At 50.0% G+C, this 19,610-nt stretch overlaps 3 protein-coding genes and 1 pseudogene across 3 annotated transcripts; 3 read left to right on the top strand and 1 right to left on the bottom strand.

The window, feature by feature from the left end:
* Window positions 1–577: 577 nt before the first annotated feature.
* On the bottom strand, window positions 578–4,717 carry LOC117840962 (monocopper oxidase-like protein SKU5). The gene is made up of 7 exons (XM_034721508.2): window positions 4,457–4,717; window positions 4,215–4,324; window positions 3,843–4,113; window positions 3,590–3,728; window positions 1,507–2,242; window positions 1,111–1,392; window positions 578–1,001 (listed from the first exon to the last, which is right to left on the bottom strand). The coding sequence occupies exons 1-7, from the start codon at window positions 4,583–4,585 to the stop codon at window positions 881–883; spliced, it is 1,788 nt and encodes a 595-aa protein (XP_034577399.1). The 5' UTR covers window positions 4,586–4,717; the 3' UTR covers window positions 578–880.
* Window positions 4,718–6,240: 1,523 nt separating this feature from the next.
* LOC117835303 (inositol-tetrakisphosphate 1-kinase 1-like) lies at window positions 6,241–6,885 on the top strand (annotated as a pseudogene).
* A 535-nt stretch (window positions 6,886–7,420) lies between these two features.
* Window positions 7,421–14,212, top strand: LOC117840381 (chaperone protein dnaJ 13). Its single transcript, XM_034720888.2, has 13 exons — window positions 7,421–7,659; window positions 8,794–9,080; window positions 9,717–9,914; window positions 10,004–10,118; window positions 10,761–10,847; window positions 11,500–11,588; window positions 11,688–11,772; window positions 12,313–12,366; window positions 12,587–12,667; window positions 12,792–12,869; window positions 13,150–13,389; window positions 13,702–13,809; window positions 13,894–14,212. Exons 1-13 carry the CDS (start codon window positions 7,516–7,518, stop codon window positions 13,948–13,950), a joined length of 1,623 nt encoding a protein of 540 aa, XP_034576779.1. The 5' UTR covers window positions 7,421–7,515; the 3' UTR covers window positions 13,951–14,212.
* Window positions 14,213–16,393: 2,181 nt separating this feature from the next.
* On the top strand, window positions 16,394–17,277 carry LOC117840041 (uncharacterized). Its single transcript, XM_034720493.2, has one exon. The coding sequence runs from the start codon at window positions 16,691–16,693 to the stop codon at window positions 17,012–17,014; it is 324 nt and encodes a 107-aa protein (XP_034576384.1). The 5' UTR covers window positions 16,394–16,690; the 3' UTR covers window positions 17,015–17,277.
* Window positions 17,278–19,610: the final 2,333 nt, after the last annotated feature.

The raw sequence follows: 19,610 nt of genomic DNA on the forward strand, positions 1-19,610 counted from the left end.
CCAAAGGCTAAACAAGAGTGAATAATCGTACTGTTTGTCATACCACCCACACTGTAAGCCTGTAACGACTTCTGAATCCCAGTCAGGCATTTCACAGTTTACCACCACGAGAGTGACAGAGACAACCCGAACAGGGAAACGACAGACGCGGGCCGTCACTGTGTTGTGCCGTGCTGCGCCTGACGAGCGGTAGTACCAGTACCGTCAAAATCGGGTCCGTCTGGTCAGTAAAAATTTTGCTGCGCCGGCATTCAGTCTGCAGGCACCACATGTGCAGAGCGCTGCAGATCAGCAGGCAGCCAAAGCCCAAAAAGGCCAAAAGCGAGCGACCGCGCCGGCGGCACAGTCAGATCGCAGAAAAGCGGCACGGTAAATGCAGTAGTGGGGCCGTAGGTGCAGGTGTAACAAAAGGAAGGGAAAATTTGCCCGGTTGGACTTGGACCCCATATTCAGAGAATGTACATGGCCGGGCGCCTGCTGTCCAAATCGTGAAATCAAGTGCGCCAGTTGCAAGATCAATTATGATGTCGGTTCAACAAGTGGCAATCTCAACCTGTTTGTATGCTGAGATTGCTGATTGATCCGCTATTCCGCTGTCATGTCATTGAACAGAAACAGATGCCGCCATTCCGGTTTTCAGATGAACAGACAAACGAATGAACAAATCAGAGCGAAACAATTCGACCCTTCCTAACAGACCCCAAAGCTAGCGAGGAAAAACTGAATCATTGACAATCAATCGGGCGCAGTGTCCAGCACTGGCACACGAGCAATTCTCATATCGACAGGAAAAAATGGCACGGCCTACACCTCTGATCCTAAAAAACCCTACATAAACTGAGCGACCTCTCCGCGGAAGTAACGGCGCCGCACGCCCGCACTACGGCGCGAGCACGAAGGATCCGGCCAGGAGCAGCGCCGCCGAGACCAGCCGGCGCGCCGCGAACGAAGAGCGCGGCGCCGCAGCAGACACCCCCATCTTGTGGTGCGGAGTCTGCTCCCTGTCACGAAACAAATTGGAACGAACGAGCACAGAGCATCAGCAAACAATTGCAGGGTGTGGGGAAGTTGAGCTGAAGAAGAAGCTGGTGATCTGCGGCGGGGCCATACTTCTGGTACTTGTGGAGCTGGCCGCAGTAGAGCGCGTTGCCGGGGATGGCCATCTCGGTCTTGTTGCCGGTGTCCTCCGGGTTGACGACCCTGACGTAGACCTCCTGCCCCAGGTACCACGAGTCCAGGTTCTCGGACCGCACGTTCCAGATGCCGACGTTGTCCAGGGACACCAGCACCGCCGCCCACGCGCCCGGGTACACCTGGATCGTGCTGCGCGCCACGCCGTCGCCCTTGTTGTACGTGCCCCGGCTGTCCTCCGTCCACTCGCCGTAGTCCATCCTGCACGCGCATGCATCGACGACGGACACGGGCCAGGGCTTTAGTATCTCTCTATCTATCCAAGATCGGCAACAACACGTACCGGCGTCAACCGATCCATCGGTTAATTTTTACCCGACGACGAAGAAGGCGTATCCGTCCATGTGGTAGCTCTGCATCCTGGTGTCGTTGTTCTGGAAGATGAGCTCCATGAACCCGCGGTAGGTGCCGTTGATGATGGACCGCGCGATCCGTGGCGCGGCGCCCGGCGGCGGCCGCTCCGGGAAGTCGAGCGTGTACACGCCCTCCACCCCGTACGCGTCCGCCAGCCGCAGCGGCGTCTCCGGCGGCGCGTAGGAGAGCCCGTTCAGCGTCGCGCGCCGCCGCCCGCCGATCGACACCGGCGCCGTGCTCCGCAGCAGGTACGCCTGCGTCACGTTGATGGCCGAGTACCGGAATGAGCCCTGCGGGTTGGGACGCGCCGCGCCGGCGCTCAGGTTCCACCGGACGGAGCGCGCCTGGTTCATGGAGAAGGTCCGGTCGTCCCGGTCCTGGGGAGGGTCCGGGAGCGGGCCGGAGGCGGGGCCGCCGGAGTTGGAGTAGCGGAGCACGGCGACGCCGGTGACGCGGCGCCACAGGGACTCGTTCACCTGCCGGGCGCTGGCCACGATGTAGTAGTCGGAGCTGGCGTTCTGGTCCGTGGTGACGAGGAAGGAGTAGGACTGGCCGACGTGGACGTCCAGGTTGGTGTAGTTCTGCTGTGTCGTGTAGGAGCCCTCCGTCTCGACCAGCAGCATGTTGTGGCCCTGGATCCGGAAGTTGAGGCTCGTCGACGTGCCCACGTTGTGCACCCGGATGCGGTACGTCCTGCCTGCGCCATCATCAATCGGCCATTGTAACTTTGTAAGTGGTGGTAGCATCACTGAATTTATTGAGCTTATCAGGCAGCTCCGTATGATCTCGGTCGACAACTCGACTTGTGAAAATAGCTAGCAATCTGTAGTGGCAATGGCAACATGGGGCATTCCTGCTCCTGAGGAAGAGGTTCAGGCCTGGTTTGGTTTCCCCTGCTTATTTTTAGCACCCGTCACATCGAATGTTTAGATACTAATTAGAAGTATTAAACGTAGACTATTTACAAAACTCATTACATAAGTGGAGGCTAAACGGCGAGACGAATCTATTAAGCCTAATTAGTTCATGATTTGACAAGTGTTGCTACAGTAAATATTTGCTAATGATGGATTAATTAGGCTTAATAGATTCGTCTCACCGTTTAGCCTCCACTTATATAATGGGTTTTGTAAATAGTCTGCGTTTAATACTCCTAATTAGTATCTAAACATTTGATGTGACACGTGATAAAAATAAGCAAAGGGAACCAAACGCCCCCTAAGTATAGAGATGGCGATGTTTAACATGCGAATTTGTGCAGTAGGAGAAAGCAACACACAAGAAAGCGCCCTGCTGTCAGTACAAGAGTTTTGAGTTGTGACAGAAATCCTAACACAGAGAGTAAACTATACCTACACGTTCAGGAACATAAAAAGAAATGCAGTCAGTTTCCCATTGTTAGCTACTCCGTAGTTTATCAACGGGAAGCTATTGCATGACAACAAAATCTTTTTTAAAAAAAATATACTCATAACAAACTGACAACAGAACTATACTGACTGGCATTGATACCTGAATGAATCTTTTTTTTTTGTGCAGCGAGCTCACTGGTGCAATATTTGAAGGGAGGTAATTTTTTGGTACATTATGGAAGCATGTCAGCATTCTGCAATCTAACTACCTCTTACTTCCAAGTTCCAACAAAACATTTCTGTCAGTGGATGATTAAGGCTACAGTAAGATGGTGTGGGCTGTGCAGTACCGATATGACTGAAGTGTACAGTGATCAGTCAGAACTAACAGTATAGAGACTAACGAAATCAGAGTACGGCAGCACCAGCCGACTGAAGTCAGCAAGAAAATTCTGAAGTTAACACATCTTATAACACACTCACACTCTGCACATTGACCAGCCCTCATTTTACCAGGAAAGTTAGTGCTATGAAACAGGGTGTCAAGATTCTTGTCCTAAGAGAAAAACAACGCTCTCACTCTGCACAAAAGCGATGCAACCTGTTCCAGTGCTCCTCCACTTGCTAGCCCATCAGTTTTACAGATTAATGCAGAGATAGTGGTACTAAGTACAGTGCTATCGATTAATTACCCGGATGCACATTGAAGGTCTCGTACTCGATGCCGGCCGGCACAAGGCTGTCGTTGTACCGGTACGGGCCCTTGCCGTTTATCAGCACGCCGTCCGGCATCCCCAGGTCCTTCCCCTTGTCCAGCATCTTCCTCAGATCCTGCAGTAATCCAGAGTGAGAGACAGCTCACTTCTCCAAAACATCCGAGGCTACAGGCATCAAACGGAAACGATGGCATCGAGCTAGTCACTGCTAGCTTGTGAGAGCTATTACCGTGTGGTTCTTGTTGTACCAGTCGCCGATGAGGATGGTGATGTCGCCGTCGGGGCGGCCGAAGGGCACGGCGATGACGTCGCGGTTGTTGACGACGATGCCGCCGAAGCCCCCGGCGGCGCGCTGCAGGCCGGTGGAGGGGAAGTAGAAGAAGCTGCCGATCTGGTCCTTCACCTGGAACTCGTACGTCCAGTTCCAGCCGGACGGGATGGGGCAGTTGGTGCCCAGCACCCCGTCCTGCCAGCAGTTCTTCCGGTGCTGGATCCCGTTCCTGCGTTCCACAACCACAGGCATCGACATACTCACTTGAGCGCGGCAACGCGGGATTTGAAGCTAGCCAAGAGCGTGCGTCTTGGCAGGCGGCGTGCTTACCAGGTGATGAGGAGCGGCTCGTCGAGGTCGTTGAGCACGTTGACGACGACGTTCCAGTTGGTGGTGATGTTCACGACGGGCCCCGGGAACTTGCCGTTGATGCCTATCACCTACCGGCAGCCAGCAGTTTCCGCCAGCTCGTCAGCAACTCAGCACACAGAATGCTCTGACTTGAGAATGTGAAAGGAAAGTCTCGTAAAGGGCCGGCGCGGGTGGCGCTGGCCGGACCGGAGAATGCTTGCCTGCTGCTTGACGCCGAGCGGCGCCGCGGTGACGTATGAGACGTCCCAGTCGAAGAAGGCGTAGGGGTCGGTGGCCAGCGCCGGCCGCAGCGCCAGCAGGGCCGCCACCAGCGCGAGAAGCCGCCGCATCGTCGCGAAGCTCCCGGTCTCGGCTCTCGAGGTCTCGCCCTGGGAATTGGGAAACGAGAGCGCGAGTGGGCACTGGGGGAGAAGGTGGCGGGGAAAGCAAGGCGATATGCGAAGCGGATTTCACTTGCAGTTGCAGCTGCGGGCTGCGGCTGCAGTGGTGCACCGCGGCGAGTGAGTGGTCAGTGGCCTGCTGGTGGGGGCAAAGCAATCGATGGGTCACAGGATGGCAGGAAGGATTGGGATCGGGACCGGCCTGGCCTGGCGTGGCGTCGCGTCGGACGGTCCTGCGCGGGCGCGGCGGGGGTGTGCGTGCCGATGCGCGGGCGCGGTCGTTTGACTGTTTGAGTTCGTTTCAGCGCCGCGCCTCCCGCCTGTGGGATGGGTGGTTCGCAGGGGGACTGGAGAGGCGAGGCCTGCTTGTAGCCCGGCAGGCTTCTGCTCTGCCAGGCGTCGCAGGGGGCCGGGGAATCATCCATCGCGAGATTTGCTGGCGGTTATGCGTCGTGATTCAGTTACCATTTTCAGATGGATAAGATCAGGATCGGCAGTGCAGCATACCCTTTTCTGCTGTGCACTGTGCTGGGCTGCTGGCTACTGTTTGCAAGTAGAGAGGTACTACTGCGATGCAACGTGTAGTCTGACACGGGCAACATGGGCGCAAATCAATACGTGCACACTCCACAAACAGTGAGAGAAACACGGTCTAGAATGTGTACGCCGCAGTGCGCCCATCCCATCAAACAGAAAGTATTAAATCGTCGCCGGCCGGACTACGGTTGAGCGAGCCCATGTTGCTCGGCTGCGGTCGCGCACATGGCAGCGCGCGGCCCGGTGGCCAGTGCACGGCGCGCCCGCCTCCGTCGTCCGAGGCGGCAGCGAACGGCCGTCAGCCGGTCGAGAGAGCCGAGAGCCCGCGCGCCGGTCGGTTCGGGCTCACGGGGGCGCGCCGGGCGCATGGCGTGTGGCCGGCCGTGGGATGGGGGCCGCGGCCATTGGCTCCGGTCGGTGCACGCGCGAGCGCGGCGCGACCGGGACAGCTAGCTGGTGCACGTGCATGGGCCCGTGGCCTGGCCCGACAACGGGGCATCCCGGAATTATTACCCCCGCCCGACGAGGTGCGCGGGGACGACGGAATATTCTCGCGCCGTGTGTATCGTCGGGCCATATTGGACCGCTGGTGTATCAGAGGAGAGAGCGGAGCATACGGCCCAGGAATGAATAATGGCGAGTAACGGGCTGGCGGACGGACGTAATGGCGTCTAATAGCATTTACGTTACCTCGTGAGGGAAACAGAAGGAGCAATCCTACAACCCCAGCTTGCTGCAGAAGTAGAAGAGCATCATTACCAACAACGCAGGCAAAACCCAAATCCCCCCGGCAAAAGAACTAGCCCTGTTTGGGAAGAGGTGTTAAAATTGTTAAACTTTAGCATCTTGAGGTGTTTGATAATTTGTTAAACTTTAACACGTTACATGAGAAATGACAATATTGCCCTTCCTTCCTCTTGCACACTACCTTTTTCCCGTGCTGTTCCTCATCTCCTCGCTCATCTTGACCGTGGGGCTTCTTGTCGAGCCGCCCGCGGAGGTGTTGCAGCTCGGCGACTTCAACGACAGCGGCCGCCTCATTATCGATGCCTCCGGCATCCAGGAGACTTGCGATGCGGGGCATGGACCTTGTCCCTGTGGATGCGTTGCGGCCCTGGCGGAGCAGGGCCCATTCCACCTCCTCATCCACAAGCTCTACGGCGACGACCGACCACAAGCTCTACGGCGACGACCGACGCGCCCAGCTCGAGGCCTTCGCCGCGCGCCACCCGGCCGTGCTCGTCGTCGACCCGCCCCACACCATCGACCGCCTCCACAACCGCATCTCCATGCTCCAGGTCGTCATCTCCGACCTCGACCACGCCGCCAACAAGGACCGCACCTTCGGCATCCCCAGCCAGGTCGTCGTCTACGACGCCGCCGCGCTCGCCGACTCCGGCCTCCTCGCCGCGCTCCGCTTCCCGCTCATCACCGAGCCCCTCGTCGCCGACGGCACCGCCAAGTCCCACAAGATGTCCCTCGTCTACCACCGCGAGGGCCTCGGCAAGCTCCGCCCGCCGCTCGTGCTCTAGGAGTTCGTCAACCACGGTGGCGTCATCTTCAAGGTCTACGTCGGTGGCGGCCACGTCACCTGCGTCAAGCATCGCAGCCTGCCCGACGTGTCCCCCGAGGACGATGCATCCGCCGAGGGATCCGTCTCCTTCTCCCAAGTCTCCAACCTCCCCACAGCGGAGATCTTGCGCGGGCCTTGACGGCGGAGGAGAGGACCGGGGACGGAGGGGCCGCACTTAGGGGCCGACGGTGGTGGAGGAGAAAACGCTCGCCGGCTCTCCCGCAGGCCGCTCGGAGCCGCCCTCCGCGCCCGTGCCTACTCTCGCCGAAGCCGCCTCCCGCACCCGCCGCCGAGGAGGGGGGATCCGTGGCGGCGCGGCGGAGGAGGGGGAGGGCGGCGTAGCGGATCCGCCTAGGAGGAGGGGCAGCGCGGTGGATCAGGCCAGGCGGAGAGGATGAGCAGGAGGAGGAGGCCGGCGTTGGTGGCGGGGAGGAGAGAGAGGAGAGGAGAGAGAGGGGTAACCTGGGGAAAAAGTGGATTAGGGGACCACTTTTAACATCTTTAGCAAGTTTTAACACCCCCTTCATGTGTTTATAAAAAATGGGTGTTAAACTTTAACACCTCACTTTAACACAAGTATTTGGATAGGAAAATATTAAAAAGTGTTAAAAAGGGGTGTTAAACTTTAACACCCGTTCCAAACAGGGTCTAAAAGTAAAAGAGAGAGAAGGAATTCCGCATAAACCCTCGCGTCCAAAAGAAAAAAAAAAACCCAGTCCCCTCCGCCCCCGCCGGCGGCCGAGCAAACAAGCCGCCGCCGCACGACGGGATGGCGTCGACGCCGGAGCCGGAGGACGGGAGGGAGCTCTACGCGCTGCTCCACCTCTCGCCGGACGCATCCGACGAGGAAATCCGCAGGGCGTACCGCCAGTACGCGCAAATCTATCACCCCGACAAGTACCAGGACCCCCAGGTAGGGCCGCGCCGCCCCTTCCTCTGCGATTTGATTGGCTCTAGCTACTTAGCTTAGGGTTCCTGGGGCGCCCGTGCTCCATTCGGAGCTGGATTGTGGTTCGGCTCGGTGCGGGGGTTGGCATCCGGATTCTATCGGTCATGAGTTCATTGAGCTGCTTGTTTCAACGGGTTTTTAACCCAAGTGCCGTGTTGCTTTTGGATTGGGGGTTCGGTTAGCACACACTGGCAGTGCTATCATGCTATGCTTGTTTGAAGTTTTACCTGCTATACATGTTTGCGATGATAGTTAGAAACCAAAACGGAATTTCTCTCTTCAGGAGATCAAGGGTACGCCAATTTGTGTGGGAATGTATGTGTTTTATTCATCCATGTACCTATTTGATTGCGTCTGAAGATATGCCGAAACATCAGAGTGGTGGTAGAAATAGGCAGACCAGTCATCAGTGTGGATAAGCATGCACTTTGGCACTAGTTCTTTGTCAGTTTTGTTTCTAAAATGTTGGCAGGGCGAATGGAAAATCTGTATTTCGTGCCGATTAAGCTTTTTTTCAGTTGGTGGTGCATTCAGAATTTGGAAGATATTGCGAGTTGTGGGCCTCTTATGTATCTGTTCCCTGAGGAGTCCACTTAGGTTTATTGGTTAGTGGCATGGTTGCTGTTCTAGCCGGCACGGGTTATTTCATATGTTCTTTTTTAGGAAACAGCAGAAAGAAAGTCCTAAACTTATTTTCCTGTGCACATCCTTTTTGTAACGAAGATGTTGGATGTATATTTGTTTTCTGCGGAATAACCTTTGCTTTTTGATTGAAAGAATGCTAGTTAGAGAAGGAATTTATTATTAGCTGATCAAAAGGAAACTTTCAGCTTTTCTCGGATATGTTTCAATGAATATTTAAGGTGAATACTGCCATTAACATCGACATTATAGTTTAGCTGGTAACTTGGCAGATGCCATCATGTGTTTCTAGTGCATTTGACACCTGCATTTCAAGTAATAAAAAAATAATATGTGGATAGTTAGATTCTTGTACACCTGAATCTGTATTTTGTTGAACTATTCATCTACTATTTACATTAGTGCATTCTTCTGGACTGACAAGAAACCTTCTTAATTTTCATCTGTAATTTCCAGATGAAGGAAGTAGCAACTGAAAACTTTCAACGAATACGTGATGCATATGAGATACTATCGGATGAGAACAAAAGACAGATTTACGACATCTATGGTATGGAAGGTTTAAATTCTGGCCTAGAACTTGGTCCCAAGCTAACTAAACCAGAGGAAATCAAAGAACAGTTGGAACAACTGCGTCGGCGCAAAGAGGAAGAAAAACTTTTCGCACATGCTCGACCCAACGGCTCAATCATTGCTAATTTCTCTGTTCCACAATATTTGGATGGCAATGGCATCATGAAAGGGTATGTAGTGTTTTCCATTTTAGTACATATACCTGTAATCTTTTGTTCCAGTCACATAACTGGGAAGCTGCTAAGAATTATGATAATATGGAATCTAATCTCTTGTTTAATTCGTGGTTACAATATGGCAATATTGCTTAGTAATTAATTACTTGTAGATGTTAATTGTGGATTGTGATTTTGATGGTGGAATCGTTGTATGGTATTTTGCATTCTTCAGCATTTGTAGTTATGACGAACTATGCTTAATCCATATACATTTTCCATACTGGCACATAGAAGTTCTTTTTCTTAAGTGGTTAGTAGTGTTTCCTAAATTATGTGCATAACTACCACTTGCACCCCTTTTTATGTCATCCAATTCTGAATGCTTAACTGCTTATATCTAAGTTAAGAGTTTTAGTAAACAGGAAGCAAACCATTTGTCAAGAAGTGGACCACCAGGGGCGTTTTGCAGCTTACCTTTCATGTTTTTATTTTTTCTCATTTTTCTTTCAGTACTTCCAACGACTTCTGGTGTCACTTTACCAATTTGTTTAGCTTTAGAACCTTTTGGCATATCCTGTCCTTCAATTACTTCTTTAGATTATTAATAGACAGTGCAGTGATTTAGTTATTTGATTTGGAAATGGCTAGAATGGGAATGTCGAGTGAAGTTGAGTTGCCAGTGTCCAAGCAAAATACTGTCGTTGTTGGCGGGAATTTGGTTGTCAATGGCTCAGCTGGAACTGGAGCAGCAAGCACTGTGCTGCGGCACCAGTTGTCTTCTGCTTCCTCTATTGAGTTTATGGCAACAGCTGGACTACGCTCTGTTATTGGCATGCAGACGTTTCGGTGAGAATATCATCCCATATTTTTTCCCCCATCCACTGCTAGTTTCTTGCACGTTGCAAATTGTGATTCATCAACATTGTGTACTTCAGTCAAATTTCACCACATTCTACAGCAACTTCTGGACTTGCTGTTTCTTTAAGAGATGGATCTATCAACCTGTCAAATGCCTGGACACGCCAACTATCTGAAAATGCTGTCGGGAATGTATGACACCTTACACTCATGCTTTTGTCATGTGCGTGATGCTTATCTACGTGAAAGTTGCTTACCACTCTTTAATATAATGACGGCCATATGTACATGATAGTTATCCATGATTTCAATAATAGATGCTGAAACAATAGCTTCAGTTCTTGTTACTTACATGACTACGTGAGCCGTCAAAGTAGTTTTTTAGTTGAGATATAAAGTTTCCAGTTAAACAGGATGGCTGGAGCTTGACAAGCTTTTAGAAATTCAGGCCTTATATTAAACTTGATTCACGTTTAGAATGGACATCAACTGCTAATTTTACAGTTACACAGTTAATGCATAAGTTTAGGCCTCATAGGCATGTCCATAATAAGGTGTCAATGCTGGATAAGTTACAGCACAACCTACACATATTGCATGTTATAATTTTCAAATGCTATGTCCAAGATGTGTCTTCCTTTAGATCTCTTGTTATCTTGTAAGGGGTTTTAAGGGTATTTGTTACCTGCTATCTTTTTTTCTTACATAGCTGCATTATTAAGAGTAGGATGATAGTTTATCTACTGAATATAATTTTTTGTGTGTGCTGGTAAGCTGATGTCATTTTCCCCCTTGTGTGTTGTGTCTATTGCTTTCTCTTTCACCAAACTCCAGATACAGCTAGTCCTTGGTGATGAATCAATTATTTCTGTTGGATGGCAAAGGAAGGATGAAAAAAGTACTGCAACAGGAGAAATAAAGGTAAATCTAAAATTAACTCAAACATTTATTTAACTCTTGATATTTTATTAGAAATGTATGGTTATCTCCGGATACATTTAGTTTAGGTGTTTTCTTATTGTTCTGTTCTGAAGAATAGAACATTCGAAGACGTTGTACTTGCTGTAGTTATTTCAAAGGCTTCCCATTCTGTTCTGAAGCTAGCTGGTTGGTCAAAGGATCCATAATTAGTATATGATTAAGGATCAACTTAAAGTGTCCATGTCCACCGTATAGTTCATTTTAGGAGCCCTACTGAAACTGTAATATCATTGAAGCAGGGTGATGTGTACAAAATACTTAACAAAACAAATGGTACAAAGGTCTTCAAGACCAGGAACCAACAGTACTTGAGGAAAGAAGCATATGCATTTTTCTGTTTAACTTCAGCGCTGCCTGGCTTGATACTTAGTGTGGAGCCTTTGAAACCAAGAAACTTATACTATCTTGCTTCTATTTAGTGTGCGGCCTTGAGAACAGGCAACACATTTACTTTGTGGTTTAAATTCGTACTGCTTTCTGCCTTCAAGAGCTACCTGTTTTATATGTTTTCACCGCTAGTGTCAGGCCAACATCTGATGCTTTCCATTCGGGGTTGTCTCAGTTACTAATTACCTTTTCATTTCCTCCTCAGTTTGGAACTAATTTCTTTGGTGCAACTGCTCATTACGTCCGTCGGTTCTCCTCCAAGTCTCATGCTCGCATTGCTGGTAGAGTTGGAAGGTACCTAAGATTTTGATCTCTCTTGTTTCTGGCTGTATAAAATGCATTTTTATATGAGTTTGTAACCGACTGTTACTTTTTTGAACTTTTCCCTTGCAGCACGGCCCTTGATTTTGAAATTGGAGGAGGGAGGCGGATATCAGAATTTAGTACTGTAAGGATGATGTATAACATAGGAATTCAGGTGATTGCTTGTTTGTAATGTCCCTTGCCTATGTGTTCTCAGTTAGTCACTTGCTTCTTGAACTTGCCGTTTACTGCTGATCCAGACTGCATTAATGCTATTTTGTAAGAGATGCTACCATATCGATTGAGTTTAGGTAGACAGTATTCTGCATACTGTTTTTTTTTTTGAAAACTATACAGCGGGGGAGGCCCCTGCTGTGGTAAGATATATTAATAAGGTAAAATAAAACTGCACAAGGACAAAAGTCCAAAGGGCACCTCAATGCCCTAAAAGGAAAAAAGACTTCAGAAAGACCTCAAAGGAGGCTAATTACCATACTGTGTTTAGGTGCAATTATGATGTGGCCAATGCAGTTTTTTCTTTGATGGCCTCTGTTGTCACTATTTGATAACCTTAACTACTTTCCTTCTCATATGATATTTTGTAGAAACCTTTTGTTGCCTAATGTGTTTCACCAGAACTGATCTTTCCTTGTAGTTGACAGCTTGTATTTTTTTTAATCTATTTTGTGCTCTGAATCCTTCATATCTGATGTAGGGTGTCTCTTGGAGATTTGAGTTACATCGTGCTGGTCAAAAGTTAATTATCCCGGTAAGTGGAGCTGTTCCACCTTGGAGTCTGTCCTGGCTTTCACATGTTTTGTTTATCTAATTTTATGTAACTATGGCACAAAGATCAAAGCTATACAACACGATTTTATTTGCTTTCAGTATTGAACTATTGATCCCTGCACACATGTGGAGGTTTCATTACCTGTTTTCCCATTGTCATTCTCTGTTCAATTTTCACTGACTTCTGCTTGATTCCGCAGGTCTTGCTTTCAACTGATTTAAATGCATTATTTGCTACCAGTGCATTTGCTATTCCTTCAACACTATATTTTCTGCTTCAGGTTCTATTCCTGACCTAGTTCTATTCTTGACGTCTTACATAAAGTAGGCCTGCTATCTTACTTTCTCTGCCTTAAAGTGCACCTGTTAACTAAATCGTAGCTGTGGACTCTTATTGTTTAACAGACATATGTTGTAAAGCCTTACTACCTTAAGCGAGAAAAGCAGAAGACACTAGAAAAAATGGAAGGCTTATCTACACAGGTAACCTGAGGTTATTTTGTGTATTCACATTCTCATGTATCTTAAACATATGCACACAGAAGGAGTAACTTGTTGTACTTCCTGTTTGCACCTTAATGCATAGTTTTGTTTTGGAGTATTCATATTTATATGTACATGTAGCATGCCTTCTGCCTTTCTAACCAAATCATGGTTTCTCTTTCATGCAGTATATATGTTTGCAATAATTCCGAAACTGCATTGCTTTTCCATTGCTTTAAAGAATTGACAAGTAACTGAAGAAGCCTTTTTTCCTGTATAGCTAACTGCAGCCAGAAATGCAGCTAAAAAAGCTCAAAAATTACTGGAACCTGTCTCCAACCGTAAGAAGAACAGACAGGTAGAGAACAATGGATTGGTGATTACCAAGGCTCTGTATGGTAATCGCAAAAAAATCAAAGAGAGAGGTGAATTGAATGAGATAGATGATGATGTGGCTTCACAAGTATTTGACGTGACAATCCCACTGAACTTCCTTGTTACTGAGGCAGGCCAGCTCAAGGTATATTTTAGTTACATTGCTGATAAGTGTTTTTATCTGAGATAGGAACCTAGCGCTTAGCAAGTTTGGCCATATATCACAGTTGATTATCTATACTATTAGGGGTATTTGCAAATTTTCCACTGGTTTTGCATCTTGCAAATAGATTGAAACTGTTTGTTGCATACGTGAATCATATATACAAATTCATGTTTATACTTGAAACCCCCCAATCTCCCTTTTACTAGCTTATGTTTCACGTTTCTGCAAGGAATGCTAGCAAATATTTGCGTGGTTATTTGACACTGAATGTTCTTTGCCTGCCACCTTCAGCTTCATGAGGGGATAAAGAAGTCTGGAATAATGGGCTTTTACGATCCTTGTCCTGGAGACCCGAAGCTGTTACTCGTTGAGTACACATTTCATGGTCGGAAATACAAGGTAAAGATCCCCATTACATACCATCTTGTCACAACTATCTGTCTTATATGCACAGAATTTCTTGACTGTTTGGTTTGTTGGCAGGTCATGGTGGATGACTATGAGTCTCTGTTGATACCACAAGACATTCACCAATTTTAAACTGTTATACTGATGTAAAGACGCAACGAAATGATTGAGTCATCATAGCTCTCTTCTTCTCACATTTTCTTTTCTTTGTTAATGGGTTATCTGTTTTTTTGGGTATCTTTCCTTACCGCGGCCTGTATGTTGTATTTGCATGTGGATTTGAATGAACCACATAGGTAGTTGCGAAGGCCATACATGCCCACAGCAGCTAATAAGTTACGGTCAATCAGAATTCAGAAGTTATAACCCTGAGAATGATTCGGTTGGCGAAGTATTTTGGACCCGTGTGCCGCCCCTGTCAACCGACTTCCCCTGTACAACACGGCAGGAGCTCACTGTTTGATTCTCCGACCGGTGTCTGCCTCCCTCTTTCTGACCAGTTTTATCATTCTTTTTTTTTTGGGCACGATCACCAACCGCATGGCCTACGGCCATAGAGTCGAGCTGCAGCGCCAACACCGCGGCAGCACCCGCCCCGCCGTCTTGATCGAGTCCCCTGACGATGCAGATCGCCAGCCGCCTGCACCGAACATGCAAGCTAGCTGCCGGCTCAGGCGAGACTCCGCGCATCTGTGCTGCCGGAGCCGTGCCCCTGCTTGGCTTCTGCCTCGCAAGCCCAGAGGCTTAGCCCTGTGATGCCCTGCTCCGCTGCTCCCCTGTCCCCTGCTGTCCCAAGTCCGGTGGAATAGCCCTGCCGGCTGCGCGTGCTCGTGTAACGAACGGACCAGATGCTGCCGCGCAAACTGCCGAGGCCGCGATGCCGCATGCATGTGCGCGGCTACACACTCTCTCTTTTTTTAGTAAAGATCCCTTAGACCCCGGTGATTGATGACTTGGGGTTTAAGTAAGCAGTACCAGTATGCAGAAGCAGCTTAACGATGCAGGCGACAAAAGCTGGCGATTTTTAGTGGTAGCGGCATGAGTGGGATCGCTTAGTTTTATGCTACGAAGTGTATTTTTAGTGGTAAAGTGGCATGAAAAGGCTTGCCTTTTACCGTCGCCCTTTTTTTATTTGTTTGGCCAATTTCACGAATCGCATCTACATTGGACCCGATCCCTGGAGATCCTATGTCATGCTGGTTGGTGGTTGACAGACACTCGGGAGTCGGGACGCTAACATTCGTACTGGTTACTCCGTAAGCAAGCGCAAAGCTTTGTAGTCACAGGGTCAAGCACGGAGCCGTGAAAAGTTGCGGCTGGACGAGCAGAAGGGCTTTTAAAATCGTATGATCCATACGGAACAATGTAGGTCAGTAGGTGGTGGAAGCCTGGACCATGCCGCCGCGTCGACGTTTACAGCAGTGATGCAGTCAAAGGATGCACAAACCCCAGCTGCTACTGCCAACACTTGGACGTAGCTGATGCACACGGCACTACAGTGTGCAGTGCCTCCAGCTCCTGGAGCAGTAGAATCTGTAATATGTTTACGAGTGCTACTGCTTAATGCCTCTGCCTACTAGTCTACTACTCATACTAAGTAGTAAAGTGGCTGCAAAAAAGGATTTGCCTCTAACCAAAACTTTCCTCTTTCCATTTTGAGATCACATTGGGTCCATATCCCTGCAGAAAGTGAAGATCCGGTGAAGTTTTAGGGGTTCACTTGATCTTTTAATTTTGCAAAGTAAATACACGAGCTAGAATAGAGCTTTGTAGCCAAGGCCGTGAAAAGCTGCAGGTAGAAAGATCTCTAGAGAGCGCTCCTACTAATAAATCGTCTGGACGCGGATGGAAAGCAGACAGTGTACCAAACGTCCGAAACGCGTGTTCTGACCTTGGTGCGGTTGCTACGCTTGGGTGCTCGAGGAGATCCAGCTACGCCGCAGCAGGGCGTACTCCCTCCACCAAACATGCAGCCAGCTTTGACGCCAGCAACGGTCAGATGCAGACGAGACGGCCACGAGGCCCACGAACTTGGGATCAGCGGCGGCCCTCTCTTCCTGGAGCAGTACGTGTAGCACTCCTATCTCATCCGCAACTGCAAGCCCAACAACCGCTCACGACCATTCCAGAACATAGTTCGTTCCACCGTGGACGTAGATCAACCTACGAGAAGCTATACGATTTTTCATTAAGAAAAAAAATAATTTGAGGTTAGAATGCATAACCACATCTCGCATCCTAACTAGTTGAGTTAGGCTCACTTCATGTTCCTCCCTAATCGTGCCTGATCATCCAATCTCCATGGACGCAACGTGCAAGTTTGGACATTGTTTTCTTAGAGCTTATCAGTAATCGTGCCTGATTATCCAATCGATCACTAGCTTCTTAGGGACTATCATTGCTTCCTTCAGGACAACACAACCACTCGAAGTAAAGGCACAGAACTAGCCACCCACACGCGCTGCCCAGGAGGATGACAGCATCCTGCATCAGTGCAACCCGTCCCACCCTCCCCGAGACAATCTCCCCCCGATGCCGACCTCCTCCCGCCCAACCATCCAACCAATCCAACACCAAGCAGAGCAGGGCAGCGTTGCATCGCATCGCGGCAGAATCCCGTCAACAAACCAGCTCACCATCTCCCTCAGATTCTCACGCGCCAGCCAAGCACGAGACCTTGGTCCCCCTTGCTACCACCTCCAAGCTCCACGTCGCTCTTTCAGTGGTCTCCAGTCCACTGCCGATATCATATATGTATAAGTAACCCACCTTCACATCCCTGATCCCTCACAAGAAACAAGCACACACACAGCTCTGGAGCAAGCTGAGAGAGAGCGAGAGTTCCATTCGCAGGCAGCTTTCTGTAGAAACAATGGCGGCCCGCCGCAGCTTCTTGTCGCCGCCATGGCTGCTCCTCCTCCTGGCGTTTCTTGACGACGCGGTGGCGGTGCCCAGGCCGCTGCTGGGCATCGCCGAGCCGCCGGCCACCGCAGCTGGGCCCGTCAGCGCGTCGCGGCCCGGCGGAAGCGGGAGGCCCGACCGGTCGGTGGCCGGCGCGGACGTGATCCTCGTCGGGTTCGCCGCGGCGGTCGTCGTCGTCATCTTCCTGTACATCAGGGTCACCAGGAAGAACAGCTCCAGCGCCAGCGTGGGAGTCGGAGAAAAGCGGGAAGGCGGTGGCTTGGGAGGATTCTGAACTTTCTATGTGTAGGTGTAGAAGTAGCACTAGAAGTACACCATCTTTCTTTTTTCAATTTGCCTTCTTGAGTTCAGACTTGAGAGAGGCTTGTAAAGAGGATTAGATGAGATGATGGGTGGGGGTTGATACAGTTTAAGCAGCTGTTTAAGGTTTGTCATCAGTTCATTGATCTGTGGTGTGTACTGTACTACATGCCCAAAGAAAACAGGGGATATGTAGGAGAACAGAGTTGATCGAAAGAACCATCAAACTTCGTTGAACTCCAAATCTCAAAAGTAATCTGCTGAGCGCTACGCCAATCTGCCCGTACGATTTCTTGAGTGACTGCTGTGCTATGATCCAAGCATGAACTAACTACGGGTGCAGAGTACTTCTTCAGCTGGCCTCACTTGTCGTCAGCAAGCGCATGGCCACTTTAGTTGCACTCTCCACGAACTGAAACTTTAGAGATCGATCAAAATTACTCTTTGCCACCGGAGCTTGATCGCTCTGAATCTCACCGCTCCTACTTCTAAACATCTGCAGCGTAGCTCAGCAAGCGTGACAGTTCATGAGTAGTACGTTACGTACAAGAGCATGTGCCATTCGTGCCCAACGGCTTTCAATCATCAGAGCCGCCGGTTCAATGCATCGGCCGAGGTCGCGGCGCGCACGCGTCATCCCTTCCCGGCCGGCCCTTTGGTTTGGTGATCCTGAATTCCTGATGCAGGGGGGCCAACGCGCTCGCGGCGTATCAGAGTACAGAACGCAATCGCACTAGCGTAGCGTCCCTGCATTCTCCATGGCCGATTGCCCCCGTACCCTGGCAACCCTTCAATGCATCGGCGAGACGGCGACAAACCCAAGGGCACTTCGCGCGGAGCTTGGAGAGGGTCGTGGCGTCCGGGCCCGCTCCCGGCTATACTGACACTGTACCCCGGCCCCGTTCCGCGCGCCCCCTCCTCCCCCCTCATAAATCTCACCGCTGCCGGTCTCTCACCCCCTCGGCTCCATTGCTGCTCTCTCTCGCGCGCCCAGGTGAGGCAAGATCGTCCCTCTCCTCTCTACTCCAACTTTTCTTTCTCAGGTTTGCATTATAGTCTTGGATCCGTGCTCTGCTTGCTCCACGCCTCCACTGATGTATCTTTGGTGCTTTGATCTCGTTTCCTATTTGCATGGCTTGATCTTGCTCGTCCCGGTGGTTTGGAAGGATATTGTTATTGTTGTCCAGTTCTTTGTAATTATCATCTTGCTGTGCAAAATCATCATGGTGGGAAACTACTAGTTCTGTCATGAATCATGGTGTAAAGCTGCTGCTGCTGGTGGTGAGCTTGGGTTAAGTGTAGAACCAGCCCCTGGTGAATCACGTGATGTATCGTTTGCAATCCTATACTATGTGACAATTCTGCCTCTGTACTTGATATTAACGGCTTTGGTGATATATTACTTGGCGTAACAACAAATTGTATGCTCAAACTGGAGCTTTGTACTCTGCCAGCCGGAGAAATGCCCAACGTTGCGTAAAACCTCACCGATCTGTGGCATGGTAATCAAACATTCAAACACAAACGGTATGCAGCCTTCCAAACACAAGAGCCCAGTACCCACCCATGTAATCCAGCCCACTACGCTACACAGGCAACCTGTGAGCAGCTAAAAATCACCACCACCTTGCCCCCGAGGAGGAAGAGGAAGCAACGCAAGCAAATCATCGTGTGCACGTGCTGGTGGCCACGCTCTCGGCCAGGTTGCCTGGCCCAACCGTACATAGCTCAGAAACCAAATCACGCCGGCTGCTATGTACTGTCGCAATGCGGGGGCGCACGGTGAGAGTGAGACGCCCGGATTCCAGAACGCGTCTTCTGTCCGGGCCGGCGTGCGTGGCTGCTTCAGCGCTCCTCGCTCCCGACCTGCGAGAGGTGCGAGCTCAGTCAGCTCCCAGGAGCCAGGAGGGATCCAGCTACGGCACAGCACGGCGTCCTCCCTCCCGCCGCGCCGGCCGCCGGGAAATAAATTAAGACGCGGCCGCTCTCTGACGCTGACGCCGGTCAAATGCGGGCCCCACGCCCCGGGGAAGCAGTGATGTGCTGGTGGCTGCACCGCATGCAGCAGCCCTGCAGGTGCAGCACCTGCTAGCTGCAACGGGACAACGGCTGCTCCGCTGCTCCGGTATGGTATGTGTGCAGCATCAAGCTCGGCCCGTATGAACCTTCCCCGGACGGATCATATCGTTTCTACTGCGAGCTTGGGCTTTGTTTAGGGGGTGTCAGGCTCTCACGTGCTAAAGTTTAGCAGCTGTCACGTTTAGATACTAATTAAGATTATTAAATATAGTCTAATTACAAAACTAATTGCACAGATGGAGTCTAATTCGCGAGACGAATCTATTAAGCCTAATTAGTTTATGATTTGACAATGTGGTGCTATAACCATTTACTAATGATGAATTAATTAACTTTAATAGATCACATGGTATCAAGCACCCCTTAGTTTCAGTGGGTTAGAGATGGATCGGATGAGCAGCACAAGGTTTTATTTAGTGCAGTTTGACATGACGTCAATTATATTGAAACAAACATTCTCCTCGGCATGACGACATCCTCACACATCGGTG

This window comes from Setaria viridis, chromosome 9 (assembly GCF_005286985.2).
Source record: "Setaria viridis chromosome 9, Setaria_viridis_v4.0, whole genome shotgun sequence".
Taxonomy (NCBI): Eukaryota; Viridiplantae; Streptophyta; class Magnoliopsida; order Poales; family Poaceae; genus Setaria; species Setaria viridis.